Consider the following 25,549-nt stretch of genomic DNA (forward strand, 5'->3'; position numbering starts at 1 on the left):
TGCTCCACAACAGCTTTACTACTTCCTATAGGCCCATAGCCCATGACACATAATGAGAGGTTGAGATGGTTGTGTGCTATAGAAATTATAATTATACCCCGTCCGTCTCAAAATAAATGTTGCTGATTTACTATAAAATTTGTACTAATTTAGTACTCACTCCCTCCTAAAATATAAGGCACCGGTCGACTTTTTTGTCTTTATTGCACAATTTTGACAATGATTTTCACTTACTGTATGTCTATAAAATTAGTGTACAGATATATGAAATAAAATTATTTCGAAAGATAAATACGGTGATGCCATTTATATATGCTTATTCAAATACTTTGATATATATTCCCAGAACAAATATACTTTGATATATATATTTGCGGTCAAAATTCAGAACATTTTTCATTAAGTAATTTATATGAGTCATTGATCTTTCTTTCATGGGCTTTGTATATTCTTCATACCATTCCTAAAATACAAAACTCTAAAAATGATTTAAGCAAAATAACTACGCCAAGTATTATTTTAACGCAAGGCTTTGCCACGTGGGGTTTTAACTGAAATGCACCAATCCACGATACTAGTACCCGCTCTACAATCTCAGTGGTTAATGATGCATGTCTGTATGATGTTATTAAGCTACACAACTCTTTTATGTGGATCCTTATTATCTGCCGCTATTCTAATCATTAGTTTTCACAATAATTTCCATTTCTTTTCTAATAATAATAAATGCTCTAAATAAAACATTTTATACATCAAAGATCATGCAAAGTCTATTTTGCCTTATATTTCAGGAAAGAGGAAGTACTAAATCAGCTACAATTAATTTGAGATGTAGGGAGTATTTGTTTTCTTTATTACACTCGTATCACCTAGAAAGAGGAAGTAGTAAATCAGCGACAATTAATTTGAGACTCAGGGAGTATTTGTTTTCTTTATTACACTCGTATCACCTAAGTTAGGTGAGCAAGTTTTATCAAAAAGAAAGAAAAAGAAAAAAGAAAGAGAAAAAGACACACGATACAGTATCACCTAGTGAGGTGAGCAACGAAATCCTGCAAATCCTTGCGCGATGAGCCGCCTGCAGCCGCGCAGGCGCGAACGGCCTCCCCGAGCGCCATGGCGCGCCGCCTCATCGCGAGCCCTTCCTCGCCGACCATCACCGTTTCAATCGCCTGCTGTATGATCGCCGCCGGCGTCACCTCGCCGTGCTTCTCCCACGGCCTCACCAGGAGGCCGGCCCCGAGGTATTTCTCGACGAACTGCGCGTCCCACGGCTGGTCGGAGTGCATGGGCCACGCGAGGATCGGCTTGCCGTGGCTCATGCTCTCCACGGTCGAGTTCCAGCCGCAGTGGCTCATGAACGCCGCCGTGGCCGGGTGCGCCAGGATCTCCAGCTGCGGCGCCCACCCGGTGATCACCAGCCCCGTGCCCCTGGTCTGCTCAGCGAACTCGGATGCCAGTCTCGCGTGCCGACGGCTGTCGGCGTCGTCCGTGGACACGCTGCCGCGGTCGGCGTCGCGCAGCACCCAGATGAAGCGCTGCTTGCTGCCCTTCAGCGCCGCGGCGAGCTCCGCGACCTGCGACCCTCGGAACGAGGACGTCGAGCCGAACGACACGTAGAGCACCGACGCCGCCGGCTGCTTGTCGAGCCAGTCCAGGCACTCGTGCCGCCCCTGCTTCGCGTCGATCTGGCCCGGCTCCAGCAGAGGATTCAACGGCCCGACGGCGAAGATCCTCTGTCCAACGGCAGCGAGGGTCTCGGCGAAGGCGTCGACGAACTCGCCCTCGAGCGCGCGGCACGTGTTGGCGACCATGCCGCCGCCGCGCGAGACCGACCGCGCCAAGCTGGACTGCCTCTTGGCGCACTCCATGAACTCCCTAGACACATACCTGTCCATGGGCGCGTACTCGAGGCCGCAGTCCCGCAGGAGGCGGTGCCCGGCGTCCACCATGCCGACCATGTACGACACGGCGCCGCAGTAGAGCCCGAAGGACTCCCCGTTGCCGTTGGGCAGCCGCTCCGCCTCGACGGCGGCGAAGGCGTTGAGGACGTCGTGCAGGACGACGACGCGGCGGCGGGACGCGGAGAGGTCCCGGAGGAGCGCCGCGAGCGGGGCGGCCGCGCCGGCGACGTAGGCCTCGAACATGGGCATGATGTGGGTGGGGAAGGGCGAGGCGGCGTCCGGGTCGGGCGGCGGGGCGGCGAACGCGGGGATGTCGAGCTCGTGGAAGTGGACGGAGCGGAGCGCCGATTCGTCCCAGCCGTGCACGCGCGCGCGCGCCTGGCGGACGTGCGCCGCGGGCGCCGCGTAGTGCAGGTCGAGGTTCAGCCCGCGCGGCTCGGACGCGAGCTGCAGCGACAGGTGCAGCAGCTGGTTGAGGTGGCCCTGCATCGGGAACGGCACCGCCACCACCGCCACCGACGACTCCATATCCATTGGATCTGTGTACAGTGTACTCGGTGGGTTTCCTCCCTGCCGATGTGTTTGTGGTGCTGAGGAGCGGAGGGGCGGCCGGCGGTGCATATTTATGAGCGGCGTGCCATGGCGGAAGCTGTGAGAAGAAGCAAATCCGTAGCGCCCACGCTTGTGTTCTGTGAGAAGATGCTGCATGACGTAGGCTCAGATCTACCTTGTTATTCAAAGCATTTCTTAGAGATTGGTCAACAATGGCGTCTGGTTGCATGGTGAGTGAAGTAAGTTTTTTGGAATAGGAAGATAATTGTTTTTTAGTGAGCAGAAGATGATGAATGGTTCAGTCCTGGTCCGATATTTCCTTGATCCATCCAAAAAGATGGTGGCCTCGTGGGCAACCGTCGACGGCGGCATCGTAGAAGCTGCGAGGGCGTGGGGGCTGGCGATCGGACGGATCTGTTGTCGGCGCTGTGCTGACCGCTGAGGAGGCCTGAGGTAGGTGGTCACTGACGCTTTCACTTGCATACTGTCTAGTGGGATGCTGTACTACCAAACGGCAAAGTTCAGACATGAAGTTTAGCGAAAATCAAGGCGAGTCTCTCTCGCTTTTATCGTCTCTCTTGCTTTTATCAACAAGAGTCAATACTTTGTCCAAGACATTGATCGGATATGCTCGAACTAGTTTTTTAGGGTCAATACTTTGATTCTGTTCTTTGATGGTTGGATCCAGTGACGATGCTCGAGTGTCGCTTTCTTTCTGAAAGTGTTGTTGTTGAAGAACCTCGTTGTCCTTATGGTGTCATGAGATGGTTGATGTGGATATGATCATTTTTGTAGTTTGTCGGATTTGATACTTCACGGTTTTCTTTTTTCTCGCTTAGGCATACTTTTGGTCCTATATGACCTTGCTATTTGCGGATATTTTTTATATGGGTTGATGTTGACTGTGTGCATCCAGTTATGTAGAGGCTGGGTGTGTGCTCATTGTTTTTTAACACATCACAGACGCAGACACTCATATACACACGCATACACTCACCTTTATGAAAGCAAACACGCACACCCTACCTCTATGCGCATCTACGAAAGACTGAGCCAGCATATCATCTTCAAATCTACGAAAGACTGAACCATCTGGTGTCCATTTGATGCTTCATTTTGAGTAAATAAAAGAGTCAATTGCACTGGTGGTGCTACAACTTGGCACAAACGATCACTTTGGTGCTAGAAGTTGTGACGTACATTAAAGTGGTGCAGAAACTTGGCTCGGGCGTGCAAATACAATGCTTATCTCGTTTGCATACGAAATCTACGCTGACTAGACATGTGGACCCCGCTGTCAGTGACTGGACTAAGGAGAGTGAGCGTGTGGCCTCATTTTCACAAAAAAAAAATACTTCGGAATATTTTTTTTACAAAAAAAGTTCACGTGGACGTGGCATTCTTCACCCCTGTGACCAGCAGGTCCGCCTGTCAAAATATACCGCTAGGTTCCAAACCACACATGCTGATCAAACCGCTCCGTCTTACATTTTCGAATTACAAAAGTGGATAACAGTATATGTATTTAATAAGTACGCAGGTGGAGCTTAAATGGGCTGCAAATATTGCCGCCCATATTGCACTAACTATTATTTAAAAAGATATTTGTAAAACATAAGTATATAAAATATACCTTCATGTATTATATAAAAATATTATACAAACAAACGATGATTAGTAATAAAAACAGTAAAATATACACCCGTGTATTATATAAAAAATAACTAGTTAATACTGATTTGCGTGTTATAAATTTCAATAATGCAACCATATAGATAATTATATAATTAACTCGATGAGTTATATTTTTTGTATAATTTGGAGCAATACAAATATCTTATAAAATACAACTAAAATATTATTTCAATTATTAAAACATTTCAATAAATATATGCATATTTATAATTCATGCTGTTAATTATAGAATTATTAAAATGTTTGTATTATTGAAATTTATAACACACAAATATCACTATTAATTATATTAATTTAATACAGTACAGGCCATATATTTGCTAATCATCGTTTTTTTTATAATATTTATAGCTCATAAATATTTCAATATATAAGTTTTTTACTCTCGTTTTACAAATATTTTAGAAAATACTTCTTGCAGAATGGGCTGCAATATTTGCAGCCCATTTAAACTCCACACGTGTACTCGATAAATACATATAGCCGTGTTATCCACAATAGTCAGTAGAAAATGTGAGTCGTAGTGCTTAGACGAGCATCAGTTTTGGCACGTGGTTTGCTGGTTCGAAACCTGGGCGCTCCACTATTTTGCTGTCAGTTTGTGACAGGCGGGACCGGCTGGTCAATGAGTTGAAAAATGCCACGTCCACATAGACCTTTTTTTAAAAGACAATATTCCTAGAATATTTTTGGAAAAATCAGGCCACATGCCCCTTCTCCTTGGTCGAGCCGCTGACAGCGGGGTCCACACACCTAGTAAGCGCATATTCCGTATACAAATGAGACAAGCACTGTATATGCTCGCTCAAGTCAAGTTTTTGCATCACTTCAATGTATACCGCAACTTCTAGTATCAAAGTGACCGGTTGCAAATAATAGAGTTGTAGCACCAGACACGCATACTATAGCTCATTGAATCATGCCACTACTCTACCCGAGACAATCTAATCGACATCACTTCGTATATCTAGTTGGTAGACGATTCCTAACCCTTAGGCTCACCGAGAGGAGGGTCGGGGATGCTCTCGGGGAGGCCGGGGCGGCGGCGGGATCGCGGCGACGGCTCGGGAGAGCTTGGACCAGAGAGAGAGAAGGGGGGGGGTGAAGGGTTGCGGGAGGAGCCAGCTTGTAGGCGTCGGCGACGGCGGGGATGGACGACGCGTGGCCTTGGCCGACGGAAGGCCGCCACGGCCCCCCTGCCTCCCACTGTAACGGGTAGTGGGAGGAGACCCAGGTTGGGCTGGGCCGAGTGCATTGTGCACTTAGGTCCAGTGCACAATAGCCTTTCTCTTTTTATTTCTTGTTTTTCTATTTTCTTTATTGTTTTGCATTTAAAAAATAAATACCAATTTGAATTTTGTTCAATATGAAACTTGTCACATAAATAGTAGGCAATGTTTTGAGCTAGCACAAAAGATTTCAAGTGTTTTGTAAATACTTAAACATTTGTATATTTTGAAAAAGGCTATTTTAGTTGATGTTGGATCACTTTATAATTTCCTAGGGATTTATCTGTGAGTCAAATAAAGTTGGTTCCATCATGAAAATGATCAGGAGAATTTATAGAATAAAGCAAGCATTTTAGTTTTACTGTTTGAAGAAATAAATATTTGACTTGCAATACAAATTTCAATTTAACTGATTTTTTTTATCAAGTGGCACTTAAGCTTGCTAAACATGATGACATGGCATCATTAAAGGAGAGATTACTGTAGTATGATTTTTTTGCGGGTTACTGTAGCATGATACTGGGGGTGTTACACCGATCTACGCCTAAAACAAGTACCAGCCCTATGCATGAATGTCAATGTCCAACGTATCCTGAGCTATAACTCGGTGATGAAGTGAGCAACTAGTACATAGAAACTGTGAGAGGGAAGGACACGAAATAGACTAGAATTGCACTTCAGTCAATCAAAGTGTACATATATACTGATCCATGAACACGTAGGTGCGGCCATGATTTAACTACTACCGAAGCTAACTCCACTAAACCAGTGCATGCAATAATGACACATGAGAACACGAGAAGTTGTTACAGAGAGATGGAGCTCGGGAGCTATTCATGTGGGAGTAACTGGTAGGGGTGACGTGCTCCAATAGAAACTATCGAGTAGGAATCTGCAAGCAAATCGACTGATAGAATTTTTTGGTCAGTTGACTGACCAAAAAAACAAATTCCGTCAACTTGCACGTTGCTTGTCTCTTTCTTTTTAAAAAGGTAACACAAATATCCTTAGGATCATCAAGAGAAGATGAACATAACTCTAGACGGAACGCAACCAAGGGCGGCACTACATACTTACTCCCTCCATTACAAAATTCTTGCCATGGTTTTAGTTCAAAACTAATACAAACCATGACAATAATTATGGAATGGAGGGTCTGATTACACTAATTGCATTCGAGGAAAGTCAATGGAGAGATTAGGATATAATGCCAATTTTTGGTTAATAATAAGGAATGGTTGTTTGGTCTTCAAGCACAAAGAATCATAGTACAATGTTACAAAAAATCTTAATCTTACTAAAACACTCTAGGTAAACTAAATCCCTCACGGGTGCCTGTTGCACTCGTGCAACGCTCTACCTATTGGGACCCGATGGGTAGGGGAGCGCACGCAAGTGTGTGCTTCCTTCCTTCCCTTTCCCATGAAGTAGGTGTGGCTTTTCTCCATGTGAAGTTTCTAGAATTTTTAAAAGTTAAAATATTTGACCTTTTAAAATGTTTTAAATTTATTATCTGAAATTCTGAAGTTCAAATTCTCAAAAGTTGAAGTTATAAAAATTTTAAATTGTGAAGTTTTGAAACCCCCAAAAGTTTCAAATATTTGACGCTCAGCCATAATTTTCCGAAAGCTGGTACAACAATTTCTAAGACTGCCTAAAATGAAATTTTGGGTAATAGATATAGGTAAATATGAAATCTTCGCCCAAAAAGAGGAAAAATAATCTCGTCCCTAGCCCGAGGTGCGTCTGCCCCTCAATTAGCCGCGTTCCTCTCTTGGGAGGGGTGGGGTGTTGTGATCCCTTAACTTGCCAGTACAACCATGTGTGATTTTCACTATCAGACTCTTTTCTTTTTCATTAGCGAATTTTTGGGTGCCCCTATGCTACAAATAATTATCACTACTCCTTGGAATTTTACTCTTGGGGGTAACAGGACGATTAATGGGAGTCGGTGGCTAGACAATCTGATGGGTGGAAGATTTAATGAAAAAAATCGATAAGAGAAAGAATTGATAATCACTTATAACAGAGAAAAAAACAGAGTTTATTGTGTAAAACATAGAGTTTGCAGCACGAGGCACGCAGACTATAGCTCATTGAATCAAGCCTCTACTCTACCCGAGACAATCTAATCGACATCACTTCGTATATCTAGCTGGTAGACGATTCCTAATCCTTAGTTGCTCCTATATTGTAATCTTCTTCAGGAGAAGCTCCATGAGAGCAGAGGGGCAAGGGCAACATGTCCTTAGCTTCTCAAACCCATCCGATGCCATGAATGTTTCCAGGTTCCCCGGAGAAGAGAGGAACTGGATGCATGCCGCCCTCAGCACGGAGCAATCATGCTTCTCCGCCAATGCTAGACTGACAGCCATGGAGCTCATGTTGACGTGCCAGCACAACGCGTCCTCGCAGAGGAGCTTCAGTTCTTCCACCTTGTACCTGTCCACCGCGACGAGCAGCCTCTCCGCCATCCACGCCGACAGGATCACGGGAGGCGAGTCCGTGTAGATGAACTGTGGCAGGGCCTTGAACACCTCGGCGTCCATGTCGTCGACGCGCAGTACGGTGGTGTCGCTGCTGTCGCCGGCGGTGGCCGAGGCGAGCGAGAGGTCCGCCTTGAAGACGGGTGACCCGGCCTCGAGTATCCGCCGGTGCGCCGGGAGCGTCTCTCCCCGCCGACCTCGATCTGCACGTCCATCCCCTTCTTGTTCCAGATGGCTTCCCCGAGTTGCCCGGGCAATCCGAACGGAGGCACCACCGGTGCGGCAGCCTCGACGTGGTCTTCTTCGGTACGCAGCTCGGCGACGGTGACGGTGACGTCGCACAGGACAGTCAGGCAGCCGTCCTTGCTTGAGATTGAGATGCTTCTTCGTTATTAGCTCGTCCAGATCCTGGTGTTTCACGAAGCCCCGCGTGCCCCAGCTGAGGTTACTCGAGAAGAAGCGGGTCTTGGCTATGTCTCGACTCTCGAGTGTAGCTCGGCTTCCAGGCCCGGTCGAGTATGCTCAGCTGGGCCTTGGCCGTGGCATCCCCGGTCCTCTCGTGGCTGGCATGCTCGAGGAAGAGGGACATGTACCCCTCGTACTCCTTCCCGTTGCCGTTTGGGTAGCATACGAGACGCCACTCGTGGCCGCCCACGCGGAACGTGCCTGATCTCACTCCCACCTTAGCGCCGTTGGCCGCCATCTTCCCGAGTTGCCCGTCGATCCGGAACATGTGGGAGCCGGTCGCCTGCCTCGCGCCGATGCTTGAAGCGGAGAGCTGCTGCCGGCCAGCGGCACGCAGGGCGGAAAAGGCAGCGGAGATCGGCATGTATGACTGGAGCGCGTACGTGGACGTCGACCAAGGAGACGGCCGCCGCTACCCGCTAGCTTGTGTAGATGGCCGGAGTTGGATGTGCGGCAAATCGCAAGCTGCATGCATGCGCGTGTTATACGTACGCACGGTTATGCGCGAGCCTCAACCCTCTTCCTCTCACGTTCTCCCTGTTTCCGGTAATGTCCTGGCTCTCCCTCGTCGGGTGGCTGCGCGGCCACCCCGTTTTAGGCTTGGGCGCAGGGCGCGTGAGGGACCGGATGATCCAAGAAACAATTTTAGGCACCTGACGTCTATCACATCAACATTTTTTTTTGCTTTTTCTGTAGTGTTTAGTGCGAGTGGAAGGTGACGTTCTTGTCAACAGCAAGGTGAACATGGTGACTTCCTCCATCTTGAAGCTCCGCAACTCTGACCCGGTCTTCTTCGGTAGGCGTCGTGTGAGTACGTGTTTATTGGTGTGAGTGTGTGTATTATTTCGAAAATGCTTGCACTTTTCAATTATGTTCCATTCCAATTTTTTCAAAATTTTAAAAAACATTCCATTTTTTAAAGTTAGGGTTTTTCCAATTTCGTTCAAGATTTTAAAAATGTTACAAATTTGAAAACTATTCTTGTTTTTTTATATGTTCAAAAATTGAAAATATTTTTTGCATTAAGAAACACATTCTCTAAATTTCTATGTTCAAAACATGTTTCCATTCCCAAAAATTGTTCACAAATTCAAAAAAGTTTGTATTTTTATAAAAGGTTCATGCTTTTAAGAAATATTTTTGAATTACGAGAAATGTTCCGTTCAAATTTGTTGTCCATCTTTTTTTGAATGTATGGATTTTTCAAAAATTGTTCGTAATTTTGAACATTGTTCACGTTGCCAAGTATATTTGGCGTTTAATACATTTCTTTAAAGTTCAAAAAAAAGATTCGAATCTGATGTTGCATTAGATTCTTAAATATTCACGCTGACCATTGGTTCGCGGGACGCATTTGTTTGAGTGGCTAGCAACATGTGGTTGGGTCTTTGAGGTTGTGAGTTCGATCACTCCCATATTGGGCCTGCTCCGCATCCGGTATATCAAGCTAGGACCGCTTCTTCAAAATAAGGGATGCCACAAATTATTAATGTTGGTAGCTTCCATGTGCCAATAAAAGAAAATATATTGGTTAATTATAATTGAAAGAAATTGTAGGCACACGCCAATAAAAGAGAATATACTGGTTTGACTCTAATTAAAGGGCGCCATGTTGAACTAGAGAATACGGACATGTGGGGTCTTGATCCCGTTGCAACGCACGAACATGTGTGCTAGTAAACACAAAGTCAAGTACGCATGGGTTTGTTTGATTTCGAGTTGTAGTTCTGCCAGCCCCAGGTTCTGTGCTCAGTGCTCACGGCTGCTATCAAATGTACTGTTTACCAACCACAGATTTAGGGTCGCTTGATTCAAAGGATTCTCAAAAAACTACTACTTTGGACGATACTCTAATTCTTACGGTCATCCCTGATTCATTTGCACTGGATTGCACACAAAGCTCATAATCAAAATGAAAATCCAACAATTTTCAAATAAATAAATAAATATCCAACCAAAGCATACCATATTTTCTCTGTCACAATAACAATTGGCTACCCTGTTCCATAGTATCTAAAACAGTAATCATACGTTATGTCTATTCATTTTTGTTATAAATCCCGTGAATAAACAAAGTCACTAGATGCATCTCGTAGTCAACAAAAACGTTGTTTCCCGCTGAACGCATATCGCCTAAAATTCTAAAATAAGTCGCAACGAGAACCCGTGCCAAGTATATGACTCTCAGTTTGGGCTGAGGATTAAGATCTTGTGCATTTATAATAGCAAATGTGTATATGACTCTCAGTGTCACTCCATTGTGTTCAACCATCACTCAATAGCATTCTCTCTCTCTCTCTCTCTCTCTCTCTCTTGTAAACAGATATATGCTATATATACAAAGAAAGGGCATTATGGATCTGAACATGAAACATCTAACTAAGAGTAGTGCACTTTACATAAGCAACAACATAGATTTAGCGTCTTGAAAAGCATGTGATAAGAGGGCCAAAAGCAAAACATAGGTTATCACAGGATAGAGCATAATTAAGAGTACTTAGTGCTAGATTATATTAGATTATATTGACACAGGGGCTGCAGTGTCTTCGATGGTGCATCTAGCGACGGTGCACGGTGAAAACCAGGCGGTGCTTTGAAGTGATCCTGAAACGAAATGCACAAACGTCTCCTTCGTGAATGTTGGCGCGGCGACGAATCTCAAACTAGTTGGTGGTTATAGTGGCCCTCTTGTCGGAACTAACGTTAGAACACCAGTTTCCAAAGCTGAAATACAAAGTTAGTTTCAAAGAAACAGCATAGTTTAATATTAATAATATATCATGTAATTACTCATCCGTGTTTTCCATAAGAAAATACATTATCCTGCTAGAACAACCAAGCTGTGGCAGTAAGAAAACTACCCAGGAACACATATGCAGAAGGTGATTCTCAAAACAAAAGGACTGATAAATTTAATTAGCATCAACAAATGTATTTTTTTTTCAAATTCATAGTTTAACTCAAAAGCAAATAAATATGGGCCAGAAATCAACATATGTTAAACTGGTGCTGCCAACAGTTCTATAGTTAATCGCTAATCATCAATCTAATCTAATTTCACTGCATACTCTGTAGCACTGAAAGCATACTGCTAAAGTGACAACAAATCCATATCTCCAAAAATGACAACTCTTTGCAAAAATTCTTCTCCAGGATAAGGAGGAGCATCAAATAATAAACATAGATCCATGCGGGTAATATAAACTGCATAGGTCCAACATATCTATTAATCCATCTAGCTAGAAGCCTAGAACTGCATATACATGTTTCAAATCAGTGAAATAGCAAGGTCCAAAACACAAAATCAGATCCATGACTATGTGTGTGTGGGCTCCAGTCACAAATATGTTGGAAAAAATATTAAGCATCGGCTGGAACCAGTGTAAAAATTCAGAGATGTTCATGGCATTATAGAAAAGGGATAAAAGGCCTTCCTTTGCCAAACCAAACGGACATGGCTTGCTGATCCAAACCCGAGTAGCTCCCAAATTGTCTATGCTTTGCTGCATCAGGGTAAAATGAAGGAGAAGAGACACGAGAGAACAAATCGCTCAATTCATCAGGACTACAAAAAAAGGTTCTTCAGGAATATATATGTTTAGAAAAGCACATACCACCCTGTCTCCCTCCAAAAGCCGCCACGAGCAGCACCACAATGCACGTCCAGAACAGCACGGTGGTACCACCCACAGGCTAACCCATGCCGCCGGCCACGCCTTTGCGGCCTTCACGACAGCACCCATCTGATCTGTAGCGCCTCGCGGGGAAGATATGCAGAGCAATAAAATAAACTACATTGTTCGGCATTATATTTATGTGTACTTGATGTAGAGAGAAAGCTACAATAATACATGGCTCTTCTAATTGGTAAATCTGCTTGGATTATGTAAACATCAACCAGATTGGTGCACAACACTATACCTGTAACATATGCATCAACTTTGATTATCTAATATGCACCAGATCATACACCCTATGTATCTTTCTTTATAAGAAAGATTCCCATCACCATCAGATCCATGTTTACGTCCCTCACACCTTTCAAGCCCTTGACATTAACCTGAATTCATGCTAAGCGAGAAAAATTAAATCCAGGGACATCATTAGTTGTCACACTTAGAAGTGGGATAAATCATGGGATGACAAATGAAATAGAACAAACCTGTATAATCCTACTATTCTTGCCATGCAAATCGGGCAAATACTTGAAGCAGTTTAGGTGTACAAATCACCTCGGCAGCTTTGCTTGTCTCAAGCAAACCATGTGTCGACGATTCAATATCAATAGGCTTCAATTGTCCTTGATTAAAACTGAGGTTGAAGAGTTAATATATCTCACAGTCATGGATGAAATCATCAAGACAACAAATTACTCTTATTTAATTACCATTCTCCTCTGAAGGTGTCTTCTTTAAAAGAGGAGCTAAGCCGCCAACATGATAAGAAGTAGCAAGTCTGAAGCATTTCAGTGTTCAATGAAGCATATAATTATATGTCACACTAGTATCCCTTCCAATAAACTTAAGGTGTATTTTTGTTAAATTGGGTCGTAAGTTGTAACATAACAATAAGCTTCAGACTTGAGCTTGAGTCAACAGGGCGTAAACTGCAATGCCATGCCACTACTGCTAAGCATTTGTGCACCTCCTTCAAATGGTTGATGGTTAGACAACTGGATTCATTTTGACATGTAGAGTAACTTGAAGAGAATTGTATTTGTCCCTTACAAATATGTTTATCCAGGGAAAAAACACAAATGTGGAAAAAGGCAGGAACTTACATCATGGCTCCTAGAAAATTCAGAGGCCCATCCAAAACGTGCAGGTTCCTCAGCCAACTCTTGGATAGCTGCAAGGAGGCGGCGTTCCTCATTTCTGTCTTTCCTATCAAGAACTTGCTCCTGTCATACATTGGGATAAACAAAGAGAGTTAGTTCAGGGAACATGAATCCTGTAGTATACTAAGGGACAAGGAGAAGGACAATTACAACGTAGGAAAATATGAAGCTCCTGTAGAAACACTCCCCATCTCCTTCCACTGGCCTAAATTCTAAATAGCGGTCATCAAGGCCGATTGCATTCACAACATATATTCTGTCGCGAATAAGTGCAACTGTCTGTTCAAGATAATGATTTAAGGTTTGCCCATAGGGAATTGCCTGCACCGCACAATCAGATACGAGAATTCAGTTTATGCTGATTAGAACAAGGAAATAACAGATCTAAAGCCTGATAGAAAGTTTGTTTTCAACAACAGATCTAAAATGTGATCCAAATTTTGTTTTGCTTCCACTTTCTGGTTTGTATGTTCTCCGGAAATGGTTGGAACTGCTAATAAATGTAAGAGACCCTTCATTGACACATTGGTTGTTGTTGAGTAAACAATAGAAAATTATGTGCAGTGTTTCATACACTCAATGGTATAAAGTCTACTGGTTCCATCACATTGCATGGGTAATATACTATTAAGTATTCAGACAAGAAAGTAAGAAGCATGTTCCATGAAATCAGTTACTTGTACAGTAATCATGAATGCCCACAGTTCCATCTGACCTAGGATTTTGATCCCGACATTTCATGGGTTTCCACTTCGAAAATAACCAAAGACTAAAAGGAGTCAAACCTGTTGATTCACGTGAGGTCTCTCCGAGCTTCTGATTCCTTTTCTACAAAACCCTTTCCACAAGAGATGCATTAAGATCCATATATAACTTGCCAAACTTAGAAGTAATTGTACAGATTAAACATCACAATCAGGATTTTAGAATACGAAACAGGGGAATAAGAGATAGAGTTTTTGAAGAATCTAATAGCAGTATCACACAACTGATGCTGCAAAATCCGAAACATCTTACTCCAGCTAAAGCTCAGGTACATGGTCAAGGACAAGAAATCAATCAACAAAAAATCAGATATGCTGATTCATGTCGTTAAAGAAATCTTGCTTGCTGATCACATGAGTGAGTTAATTAGTCAGTACCTTCGAAGCACTCGGTATCTACACTCTGAAATACGTCTATATTCATCCGTATGTAGTGCATATTAGAATCTCTAAAAATACTTATATTTAGGAACGGAGTAGAAGGCAATTACTAATAAGATGACAGAACTTTCTTGCAACCTTTATCACAAATACATAGAAAAGGAGAAATTATGGAACAAAATGGTAACAAAAATATAGGAGTACCTAAACCAACGAAACAAGCTTATAGAAGACAATATTCATTAGGCGAGATTGGAAGTTTTTACACAAGAACACAAAAGTCAGATCTTTTGAAAGGAAATACTAACTAAATATACGAGGGTGTCAAGTAAAGAAGAAAGCTATTCATCCAGCGTATCGAAAAAGGAACCTACAATATTGACACAAACTACTAATACCATAGAATGATATATGATCATTAGGTGAAATTCAGAATCTTCCTGTAGTTTTTTTCCTACATTGAACCAGATATCGGCACCAGAAACACAAATCATGATCCCAAGAGGCCAACAAAGAGATGACAGGGGATGTTGCGCTAGAATCATACCTTTCATGGGACAAAAACTCGACGCATAGTCCATGTATCCGTTGTTCACCCTCTCCACCGAAGTCGCTCGTCATCCTGCAACAATGGCCACATATGGCGAGATGAGATAGAAAATGGTAACATCCCTTAATAACCAAATAAGTGTTTCTATCGAAGCTATCCAGTTATATGAGAGGAAAAGGAGGTCAAAGTGAACTACTGAATCAATTTTATCAAATACAAACCTGAACTTGAAGTACTTAACTGAATCTTATATAACTCTGAAAAATCATTGGCAAGTATTATAAAGGCACAAAAAAACAACAATAGACTCAATAGCATAAATTGAGATGGAAAAGAAGAGAAGATATGCAATTGGTGATCATTGTACTATTGTCATTCAATCGACAATTTAAAGTATAAAATTTCAGGTATGCACATTCCCTCTATGTATGCCATATGCATTTCAACAGGCTAGAAAAATATCGAGGAAGCCACATAATGGAACTCGACTGGCTTATACATAAAGCGGCAAGCCAAGTCTCCGAGCTCAGCTTTCTCTCCCACTGGGTGGAGGGCAACCTGAGCTACGTAGTTTCAGAGTATAAGCTCCAAATATACAGTATTTTCAATGCTCAAATAAAGATAAGTTGTGCATGTTCAGTTTATTTCACTCTTCTTTATACAGGCAATTCAGTGCAACAAAAAGGAGCCTGCATTGTAAAAATTCTCACAGATTTTTTTCAGAACAGCAGCAATGTTACAATCATATAAGCTCTCAAAGTACCACACGTACGTTGAAATTAAAGAGACCATAATTCTATTCTACTCGGCGTTGAACCACCTCTCCCCAGCAGAAACGGAACACACTATTCCGCAGAGTAAAATTCTCAGGTACTGAGTTCAGTTCAGAACTTTGCCTGGAGATTCACGCTCGGTCTGGTTGTTTTTTGTTTGTCGGCACCTGACCGTTCTGTCCGCCCGTTAACTCGTGGGTTGCCATGTCACTATCTCTCCCTGGCATTAATTTTGAATCCCCTTTCTTTTCCCTCATTGTCAGATAAACAACAGGAACAAAACCAGCTAGCTGAAACTTAAGAAGAGAAGTAGTTCCTTAATGGACATCGAAAACTTCATGCAAAATGAAGAAGAGGCAGGAGTTGAAGGGAACTTAATGAACACTGAAAGCATGACCAAACCTCAGCTAGGAATGCACTTCTCCGCAACTTCATGTTGTTAGCTTACCGAACATATTATCTGTTGTGTGGGTTGCAGATGTCCCATAATGAAGAAGAGACTTCTTGTTCAAGCACCTGCAAATTAGTATTAGCAACTTTCAGTACTTTTTGTTCACAACAACAATTTTTTCTAGTAATTTTTGTATTTACCTTTTCCAATTCAATGTTGTCAAATAGATCTACATCCAATGGGCATTCTATTGCTGGTTTACTCCTTATCACAACTTGTTGTTCCTGCAAGAAGAAACACACCTCAATTACTTGATAATATATACTCTTTTGCTAGTTTACTCAATTTTTTTGCCATTCCTACTGTCATGTTATCTTCAGTATTTCTATTTGGTGTTGTCTGATCATTTCTTCATGCTGCAGTGTTCATCTGGCTGTCATCATTTTGTATGTGTGACTCTAACCCTGAATAATGTTCCTGCTAGAAACAAAGGAAAATCAATGTATAAGTACACTTTTTTTACCAGGATATCCTACTCCAATTTGCATCATGTTTTGATTTTCTCTCACCTTTTACATCATTTGTGCTTGAAGTAGCTATGTGAATGAGTATGTTCCACGCTTTAAAAATAATATGTTAGATATATCACTATTGAAGCCGGTTTTCCTTTTTTCAGGAGAAGTAGCACAATCATTGGCCGTACATGATGAAGAAGATTTGATATCCTGTAGGTACACACCCTCTCTCTGCATACTTGCTTCACCTGCATGTAGTTGTACATTTTATATTCCAGAATCAGTCATCAGTGTTTTGTAATTGGATTTTAACGACCCTTGCATTCAGCAGCGCTGTTGTAGCAAATTCAACCTAACAATCGACGGCTTGTTTTGCAGTGATGTCAGCCACAACTTACAATGTATTAAAATGTGGTTCTTTTCTGTTTTTATGTAACAGTAAGTCAGTAATTTAAATTCTGAAAAATTAGTTTACAGTGGATGTCAACCACAATTTACACTTTTACAGTGTAGTGAACTATGGATTTATTGTTCTATGTCACAGTAATTTAAATTCTGAAAAGTTACTTTTACAGTGGATGTCTACCACAATCTCTACTCTTAATGGAGCAGTTGATGAATAGTCCGCGCGGTTTATTTTCGCTGGTTTATTTTCGTCATACTCCCACCTTCGTTTTATTTTCGTCATCCTCCCACCTCTGCTTACTCGGTACCCTCTAGCGAAATAAACCGGTGCCAAAAAAAACTCTAGGATCGATCCCTCGTTCCCACAACAGATCGGTCTCTGCCGCCAACCAGACCTTCGCACGCCCGATCCAGCCCTACGCCCCCTCCGCGGCCGATCCATCCCTGTGCCGCGGCCGATCCATGCCCTATGCCGCCGCCGCCGATGCCTCCTCCGTTCGATGGGAGCCGCCGCCACCGCCGATGCCTCCTCCGTTCGATGGGAGCCGCCGCCGCCGCGTCTCTCGATCCCATCGGCCCCGTCGGATCTCGCCGCTGGCGGACGACTCGAGAAGACCCCGCCGGATCTCACCCTCGCCGTCAGTTCTGGATCGCCGTCGCTGCCGATCCCCTCCGGAAAACAACGCCGATCCCCTGCTCGCCCACGCACGCTGCCGCGGATGGAGGCCGCCTGCTCGCGATCCCCAAACCTCAATCTCAGCCCTCCCCCTCTTGCGGCGATGGTCGTGTGATCTCTGCAGCGGCAGCGGAGACACACAGCTGGCGCCCCGCTCCGTAGGTCAGCTCCTCTCATCCCTCACCCTGGGATACCCTGATCTCTCTCTCTTTCTCTCTCTCTCGGTGCGTGTGTGTGTGCAAGGGATCTTAATTAATTGTTTGCTTGGAGTTTAGGATCCAAGTACGCCCCTCTCCGTGGTGTTCACTGATTGCTTGGAGCAACAACGTGCTGTTGGAGTTGCCGAAGCATTAGGTGATTCGATTGTGTGCGTTTGCTGGATTTGTTTGACGAAGGAAATATGACGATGAAGGACACACAGAGGAGTGTGAGCGGTGATGGTACCAAGGTTACCGGCAGGTATGCATGCAGGAACTGACTGTACAGTGTTCATGTAATGCTACTGGTTTTAACGTCTGTACTGTGATGCTACTGGCAGTTTAAATAAATCTGCTATCATTTGGGATGTGAGTTGTCACAACTTGCTGTGCTCTGGTGTTCAGCTCAGAATTTCTTCTGGGAATGATGCCTCTGAATAGACTACTTATGCTTGACATTTTACTTCTGTTATTTCTATTTGAAACTCAATTTCGGTATCCTCTCAAATTGACAATATTTTTTTTGGATATGGTAGTTGAGAATAGTTATGGTATATAGCGGAGTTAGCCCATCCTCACCAATGACTCTTCCTCAGGGATTTGCTGAACTAGAGTTAGTAATGGGGGTATTGCAGACTGTTTATAATTATGGGGGTATTGCAGACTTTAGAAACTGAATTAAATTTTTGTGCAATTGAAAAAGGTGTATACAACTTGAATTTATTAGGTAGTATAGGAGAGATATGAAATTTTAAAATTGTCAGTCAGATTTGTGTGTTGTTTTGGGTAGTATTCAGTTTTGTTCCATCTTAGAGGCCAATAATTAATGCACATGTGATAATATCTACATAATTCAGTTTATACGGCTTCCCATATTCCAATGGTTGTATTTTGCTAAATTGCCATCTACTTACTGGAATTCTCACAAATAGAAGTGCAGTCAGAAGGTAAAAAGGATGGTATGGTATGTCTCCATTCACATGGTACTGAACTGTTAGTGATTCTTTGTGTTATTCTGCAGAGTTGAATTTAGTTTATATGGTTTTCTTTTTCTGTTCATAGACGAGAGTATAGTCTGAAGGGGAAAATTGGTATGCTCTAAAGGGTGTGCAAGAACAGTGAGATTTATATTACCGAATGTATTGTTAACAATTTGTTATTTTGCAGACTTGCTCTCAGTTTTTATTCTTGGCAGGTGATTCTTCATGATAATTTTTTGTAGAGGAACATTTTTGGTAAGCGTATTGTAATATTGACTCCCACCTTTTTATTTACATGTAAAGATGACCAATTGGTAATTTTAAATTTTAAATGTAAATTTAACTTATTTTGTGAAATAACATCATGTCGTTCAGATAATTTGATTTCCCTCTATGATATTCTTTGGCTTTAGTATATCTCAGGACAAAGTTGTCAGAACTTCTATGCTTCATAACCAAAACATAATCTCCTTTTTGTTATTTGATTTGCATCATGATGTGTGCCCATATGTTCCCCTGTAGCTTAAAAAAAATCAACTTCCGGTGCAACACACGTGCATATACCTATCATGACAAATAAACCTCACGATGAAAGCATTTATGTACCTATTTAATTTGTGATGGCAGCGATGGGGCCGGGAACGGTGATCGGTGGTGCTGGTGTCGGCAGTGCGGTACAAGGTCAGGATGTGGGACGGGACGGCCATCCGTGTGAGGCAGTCGGCGGCGAGGGTTTGTGGCATCACGAGGAGCGCCCGCGGATTCAAGGTGTTGGCCCGAGACCTCTGACGAGGGAGGAGACGATGTTAGTATTTCCAGAGGAAAGAAACAAGAGAAGAAGAACAAGAACAACAACGGCAATCTCGGGTTCCAGGTACGATGGAGCCGGCGGCGAAGCGCATGGCGCTCGCAAACGTGATAGTGGATGACGACGATACCCTCAACTGCGGCATCTGCTACCTCCCTCCCAAGCCACCAGTCTTCCAGGTGCGTACGCTCGTCGTCCATCCTTGGCCGATCCATTACAAGTTTGTGTACCAATAACACTGGAACATCATTTCTGCTCGGGTGCAGTGTGGCGTCGGTCATACCATATCCTCGCGGTACCGCGACAAGATGGTGGCGGCAAGCAGGTGCCGTGTGTGTCACATCCGGTTGACCGGCGGCTATCACTGGAACATCGCACTGGAGAGGCTAACAGAGTCCATCCGGGTGCCGTGCGCCAACACCGCCCACGGCTGCACTGCCACGCCGGCCTACTACGACCACCCCGACCACCTCAAGGCGTGCCCTCACGATGCCGTGCTATTGCCCGCAGGCAGACTGCGGTTTCGCTAGCTCCACGGCGGCACTCCTGGACCACTTTGCCCACACGCACGGGTGGCCGTGCATGACCGAGCTTGGGCCTGGGCGTGCGTCGAGGTCCAGCTCTGTGACGGCTTCAACGCCTTCTCAGCCCGTGCCCAATGCCGGCAGTACTTGTTCCTGCTGAACGTGGCGTTGAACCCGTTTGGCCGAGCGGTCTGCGTGCTCTCCCTGCATCCTCGGGCGTTGTCGGCGGCGCCATGTTCTTTGGAGTTCGAGGTAAGACTCAGGTACTGCTGCAACATCAACCACCGTGGCGACACCAGGAAACTACGTTTAAAGTAGGGTGCACTAATCTCTCTGGTGGGTTGTCGATATCCGAGTACTCTTCCCGGTTATTCCTGCACAATTATGTCCATCCACATGACATCCGTACTATCATGGCCAGTTTCGGCGTAGTACATGTTTCCTTGGAACTATCATTATGTTGTATTAACAGACTTTCTTTCTTTTTCATATTGTGCAGAACTCAGATTTATGACAAGGACACAAGCAAATTTATAGCATCCGTTGTGATGATACAAGGGAAGTAAGCATAGATGCGCTTAACGTGATGATAGATGGGAGAGCTCGGCCTATGCTGCCAACTGATCTGCAGCGGTGCAGAAGGAGATTTCAAAAGCAGGGCAAGCGAGAGCGACTGTTCTATTGATGGTCAAAGGGAGGGCTTGGCAAGAGAGATTGAGGGAGCTCTACTACCTCGATCTTGGCATAGAACCTGATGGCATCATGCCCAGGTAAGATTCTTCTATGTTCCAATTCTTGCACTCGTTGGTCTTTTACTCTCGATGCTACCCACAAAAGACTGAGACACAATTTAGTGGTATTGAAACAGAAGGGCATATGCTCTTAATTTCACCTTTAATCTCAAAATCTACCAGTAGGTTATAACATAAATCTAGATTTTAATGATATCTATTGACCTGCAAGTCTTAACTTTCAGTCGAACATCCAATATATTCATGTGTGGGATACAAGTATTTAAGAACCGAGGCACACATTGCACTTGGCCACTTGCTTATAAAGAGCGAACAGCTTTTGCTACACATTCTCTCTGAAATAAACTTACTTCTCTTTAGGAAACTTCCTTCTTCAGTATGTATGGGGATTTATATGACACCAAAAGAGAAGTCCGGCGTGTTTCTTGGTTCTATGGAACCCCTCGACCGGAAGCAAATAGATCACATCGCAAGTTGCTTGCCCAATATAATCGTGCCGCAAGTTACCAACATCGCGTGCTTATACACCATCGACTTTGCTGGAAATCTATCAGTCCGTGCTCCACCGTCTGTCGGAACTTCTTCTGCCCATGCTACACCTGAGGTACATACTACAGTCTCATCAATTAATAATACCCAATTGCTTGTCTGTTGCCCCATCCGACCGACCGCAAAGGGGTGAGTTTTCTTCATCCCAAACTCTCCTGATTTGCTTACTGCACTCTTGCCATTCCGATGGAGACTAACCTCCTCTGGCCGAGCCCCAACTCTGCATCTCTCTCCCAATTACCCTCACCCCGTCAGTTTGCTGCAGGTTGTCCATTGTAAATTTTCAAGGAGATTCAAATGTTCCTCTTCTGGCCGATTGAAGGTAATACTTGGTCCAATTTTGCCACAAAAAATAATGCTATCTTGTCATAGTTACACGTATATGCTTATGAGAATTTTCATGTTTGTTAAATTAAAAAAACTGTATTTTCTCCTTTTAGCCAGTGGTTAATTTAGCAGAGCATTAGCATAGTATTGTTCTGATCAGCGAGATGATGATCACGAAATCCTGTTGATAATCAAATCAGCAAAGATAGTAGCAGTTTCCAGTGTAACTTGTTGTGTCCAATAGAACTTGTTGTGTCCTCAAATCAGCAAAGATAGTAGCAGTTTCCAGTAGACCTTTTCTATTGCAATAGGAGCTTCAGGCAGGGCACTGATGATTTGACGGTGATATTGGTTAACATATTGATTTGTTAATATTTTTTAAGTATAAAAGCTAAATGTAATCTGCACAAGAGCCAAACCTGCAGAAGGTTAGAGTGCGTGCAGCTGTTTCAGAACCTAGGGAAAACTAGCCTAATTGGTCTCTTTAATATTTAGTGAGTCTGTCCATGCACTTTTAGCTCTACTCACCACTAAAGATATCTACAACTTTCATGTTGAACGCATAGTTTAATTCAAACAGTAACATGGTCTAAGTCCGCATACAAGGTGTACACAGAATCACATAAAGATTAATTTTTGAACTGTGAAACTAAATTGGACTGCTACTTTTAAACCGTACATCAAAATAGTGCAAATAGATAGTCTATAGAAAGCATGGGACGTATCTCTCCTTTTTTTGCGATTGATCTCCACATTATGTTTGGAGTCCAAGTCAAAATTATGCAGTTTTTGATAGAGGATTTGGAAAGACCGAATCTGTTTAGTAGGTGGATTACCCAAAACAGTTGACTTCATCCAACCCAACCTCACATCACTGTGTAAAGTTTGTAGCACTTATTTTATATGCAGAGCACTTGTGAACTAGGATTTTGACCAAAAGATTTCGAGTGTTTTATGTGAGCTTGCATTGCAGGGATACTTGAAGCTAGGGCAATCCAAGTAAGATAGCTTCATCCTCAGGCAACAGGTTTATGTTATCTTATCATGGAGTCATTTTTAAGTTTGTGCCCAACGCCTTCATCCTTAGAATGGCTGCCCAGATGGCAAGCCACCGTACTCAGGCGACTGCCGCGCTAGGTATTCTCGACCACTGCTGCAGTTTTTCATTGCTGTGCTTATTCCATTTGCACCAACCTTGCTATTTAGTAAAATGAACGTCTCTGTTTCTTCTACTACAATGACATGATAAGATTACCTTATCCCTTTCAGCAGGGTGCTCCAACTTTTGATGCTGGCGAAGCTTTTGGAATGATGGCTACATAATTTGTTAGTCTCCGTTGGAAGCTTAATTAAACTGAGGTAAATATGCCAGATTCTTTTGTCAAATAATAACATGACTGTCTATTTTGTTCTTAGGACCAATATCTGTGCCTATCAATGAAATTTTGAGAGTAGTTTTTGGTGCCTCTATGTAACCCTGATAGCAGCTTCTCTGAAGGTTCAGATGTGTGGCAAAGGATTTCAATTTTCCTGTTTACACAAAGGAAACTTGAGGAAGGTTCAGATTTTTCATGCTCGGTGCTGTGCTCTCAAGGTTACATAGACAAAAATGCCTCCTATTTACACAACGGCAACCCGATGAAGGTTCAGATTTCTCATGACTGGTTCAATGGGTATTTCATGCCTGTGCCATCTTAATTATTAGGAAAATGTAGTTTGTTTTATAGCTGATGATGCTCGATGCTTTTTACCTCAGTTTAGTAAATGCTCAGTTTTAGCTCATAAACTACATGGCAAACAGGATGACGGGGCGGGGCGGGAGGCGGGGAAAGCCGTCCATGGCGATCCTGGTGGCGTTGCTAATGGCGTCATTGGCACTGCCGCTCCTCATGGTGCCCGACACGCTCTCTATGCCAGGCTCCAACCGCGTGTATCGCGGCGCCGCCCTGTCGCTCCCACGCCCGTGCTTCAGCAGATCCATGTTCGAGTCGTGCATACCTTTAGCCGCCTCCCCTCCAATGTCCACGACTCTGGTGCCTCGCTATTTGTTTGAAGACCTTGGATGTGAAGTACTCATACTACATTTTTTTGCTTGTGTGGGATGAGTATGAATTGAGGAAGCAGTTTTTATTATACTTTCTAAAACATGTTGCGAATGAAGCTAGAGAATCCTTTCCATTGGGCGAGAATTTCTTAAGCGCATCAAGTAGTAGATCTTAATAATTTGTAATGGATTTTTAATTGGATCATTGCTCTATATGTATACATCATCAATTTGCCTTTTTGTTATCAATTATTGCAAGTGAAGTGGACTTCAATTATTATGCAATTGTGTTCGTGCTATATTGTCTCTACATGTGAAATTTAACATGCATTAACTTTATATAACACCAGCAAAATATTTCAAAAGCCCGTAGCAACGCATGGGCAGTCTACTAGTGTATAGTGTTTTACAGTATGTTGAACCACAATTTACAGTTTTTAAAACTATGGATTTTCTGTTTTATTTCACAGTAGTTTAAATTCTGAAAGTTTATTTTGCAGTGGTTGTGAACCACAAATTAAATTTGAAAAGATAGTTTTACAATGTATTACAGTTTTGGATTTTTCTCTTTTATGTGTCAAAGTAACTTAATTCTGAAAGCCTGCTTTTACAGTAACGGCAACCACAAATTACAATGTGTTACAGTATGTATTTTTCTCATTAATGTCAGATAAATTGTATGCCTCCTTAGGAAAGCACCATATTCAAATATTTATCCAACGAATTTCTAAAATATGTAGGTTGTGACTTGGAAGTAATACCTGCAAATTCACTTTATCAAGAGCCAGAAGGGAGCAGCAAGTCCAAAAACTGTCATGTACTCTGCAATACCAAGAGGACAGTTAGAAGGTGTGCATTATCTTCACCGGATCATCACTCATGTGAAGGTACTCATATGGAGATAAAATGAAAATGTATACCCTTCCTGATTTCAAGGGTTCCTTCCTCCATGTCGATGTTGCCAAATGCAACAACCATGTTTCTGAAATTTAGAAGAAGCCTGTAATACTATGTTTTCAAATCAAAGAAATCCCTAGATGTACACTTGGTTCCCACAATACCTGCAAATAGAAGGAACACAAATGAGGGATGGAGATGCATAAATAGCAAGATCAGGACAAGATTACTGCATGATGATCTTGGGAGCTTGGAGGGAGAGAGGCTGACCGGCTAGATCTAGGACTCCGCCGGTGCGACGGCAGAAGATGCACTATCGTAGTGCAAGGTCCTGAGCCGCGACTCTTCCTCCTCGATGCCGGCTGCTCACACAACCCAGCTGCCACCGTGCCGACCGGGACAGTCCAACCCATCCTCTGTCGTGTCGTCGTCGTCTGCGCCGCTAGTCCTGTGTGGGCAGCCCTTTTGCTGTCACTTCCTTTGGGCCGCTTCGCGCAATGGAGAGGAGCAGAGGATGGGAGAGGTGGAGCCATGCCCGACCGTCTTTCTTGCTGGCGGCCTGGTGCGGCTGCTACTCGCCTCCTCCCGTCGGTGAAGAGGATAAGGCCGGCGGCTGCGCACAAAGAAGCTGGGGGAATGATCCGATGCCATCACGGGAGGAGATGAGGTGAATTGGAAGGGAGACTGGGAGGGATTGTGGGCTGCGGCGGCGGTGCAGTGGGGCTGGGAACCCTAGAGCAGGGGGAGAGGAAACGAGAGAGAGGGATGACGCGTGCGTGAAAAAAAAAAATCTGCGAAGCCCTTTCGCGTGAGCGCGCGGGTCCAGCGCAGACGTAGCTAGTGCGGGC

The 25,549-nt window shown here is 43.5% G+C and overlaps 3 protein-coding genes, 2 long non-coding RNA genes and 1 pseudogene across 6 annotated transcripts; 1 reads left to right on the plus strand and 5 right to left on the minus strand.

The window, feature by feature from the left end:
- Window positions 1-883: 883 nt before the first annotated feature.
- LOC125524883 (putative cis-zeatin O-glucosyltransferase) lies at window positions 884-2,649 on the minus strand. Its single transcript, XM_048689917.2, has one exon. The coding sequence runs from the start codon at window positions 2,610-2,612 to the stop codon at window positions 1,026-1,028; it is 1,587 nt and encodes a 528-aa protein (XP_048545874.1). The 5' UTR covers window positions 2,613-2,649; the 3' UTR covers window positions 884-1,025.
- Window positions 2,650-7,518: 4,869 nt separating this feature from the next.
- On the minus strand, window positions 7,519-8,695 carry LOC125519279 (BTB/POZ and MATH domain-containing protein 2-like; annotated as a pseudogene).
- A 2,032-nt stretch (window positions 8,696-10,727) lies between these two features.
- On the minus strand, window positions 10,728-12,769 carry LOC147961218 (uncharacterized). Its single transcript, XR_015611592.1, has 3 exons — window positions 12,719-12,769; window positions 11,946-12,642; window positions 10,728-11,834 (listed from the first exon to the last, which is right to left on the minus strand). It is a non-coding gene; the product is annotated as an uncharacterized LOC147961218 (long non-coding RNA).
- A 288-nt stretch (window positions 12,770-13,057) lies between these two features.
- On the minus strand, window positions 13,058-16,791 carry LOC147961219 (uncharacterized). Of its 2 annotated transcripts, none has more exons than XR_015611189.1 (6): window positions 16,597-16,791; window positions 16,228-16,504; window positions 14,861-16,152; window positions 13,954-14,006; window positions 13,319-13,489; window positions 13,058-13,231 (listed from the first exon to the last, which is right to left on the minus strand). XR_015611189.1 is itself a non-coding variant. In XM_087536064.1 (6 exons), the coding sequence occupies exons 3-6, from the start codon at window positions 14,932-14,934 to the stop codon at window positions 13,067-13,069; spliced, it is 453 nt and encodes a 150-aa protein (XP_087392190.1). In that variant the 5' UTR covers window positions 14,935-16,152; window positions 16,228-16,504; window positions 16,597-16,791; the 3' UTR covers window positions 13,058-13,066. The 2 variants fall into 2 exon arrangements, 1 of the variants encoding a protein (XP_087392190.1); XM_087536064.1 differs by having other exon boundaries at window positions 13,954-13,996.
- A 2,888-nt stretch (window positions 16,792-19,679) lies between these two features.
- On the plus strand, window positions 19,680-20,138 carry LOC125520356 (putative E3 ubiquitin-protein ligase SINA-like 6). Its single transcript, XM_087533715.1, has 2 exons — window positions 19,680-19,787; window positions 19,875-20,138. Exons 1-2 carry the CDS (start codon window positions 19,680-19,682, stop codon window positions 20,136-20,138), a joined length of 372 nt encoding a protein of 123 aa, XP_087389841.1.
- A 4,425-nt stretch (window positions 20,139-24,563) lies between these two features.
- Window positions 24,564-25,471, minus strand: LOC147961220 (uncharacterized). Its single transcript, XR_015612354.1, has 3 exons — window positions 24,972-25,471; window positions 24,725-24,865; window positions 24,564-24,626 (listed from the first exon to the last, which is right to left on the minus strand). It is a non-coding gene; the product is annotated as an uncharacterized LOC147961220 (long non-coding RNA).
- Between the last annotated feature and the right edge of the window lie 78 nt (window positions 25,472-25,549).

Source organism: Triticum urartu, chromosome 7A (assembly GCF_056163025.1).
Source record: "Triticum urartu cultivar PI428250 chromosome 7A, HENAU_Tu73, whole genome shotgun sequence".
Lineage (NCBI taxonomy): Eukaryota > Viridiplantae > Streptophyta > Magnoliopsida > Poales > Poaceae > Triticum > Triticum urartu.

What these genes read in the sequence shown, in the direction of transcription:
- LOC125524883 (XM_048689917.2), bottom strand. Translation starts at nt 2,612, where the DNA reads ATGCAGCATCTTCTCACAGAACACAAGCGTGGGCGCTACGGATTTGCT.
- LOC147961219 (XM_087536064.1), bottom strand. Translation starts at nt 14,934, where the DNA reads ATGACGAGCGACTTCGGTGGAGAGGGTGAACAACGGATACATGGACTA. An exon ending in GAGTTTTTGTCCCATGAAAG is followed by an intron (nt 13,997 to 14,860) that starts GTATGATTCTAG and finishes AGGGTTTTGTAG; the next exon opens with AAAAGGAATCAGAAGCTCGG. An exon ending in GCTTCATATTTTCCTACGTT is followed by an intron (nt 13,232 to 13,318) that starts GTAATTGTCCTT and finishes AATGTATGACAG; the next exon opens with GAGCAAGTTCTTGATAGGAA.
- LOC125520356 (XM_087533715.1), top strand. Translation starts at nt 19,680, where the DNA reads ATGGAGCCGGCGGCGAAGCGCATGGCGCTCGCAAACGTGATAGTGGAT. An exon ending in CCAAGCCACCAGTCTTCCAG is followed by an intron (nt 19,788 to 19,874) that starts GTGCGTACGCTC and finishes GCTCGGGTGCAG; the next exon opens with TGTGGCGTCGGTCATACCAT.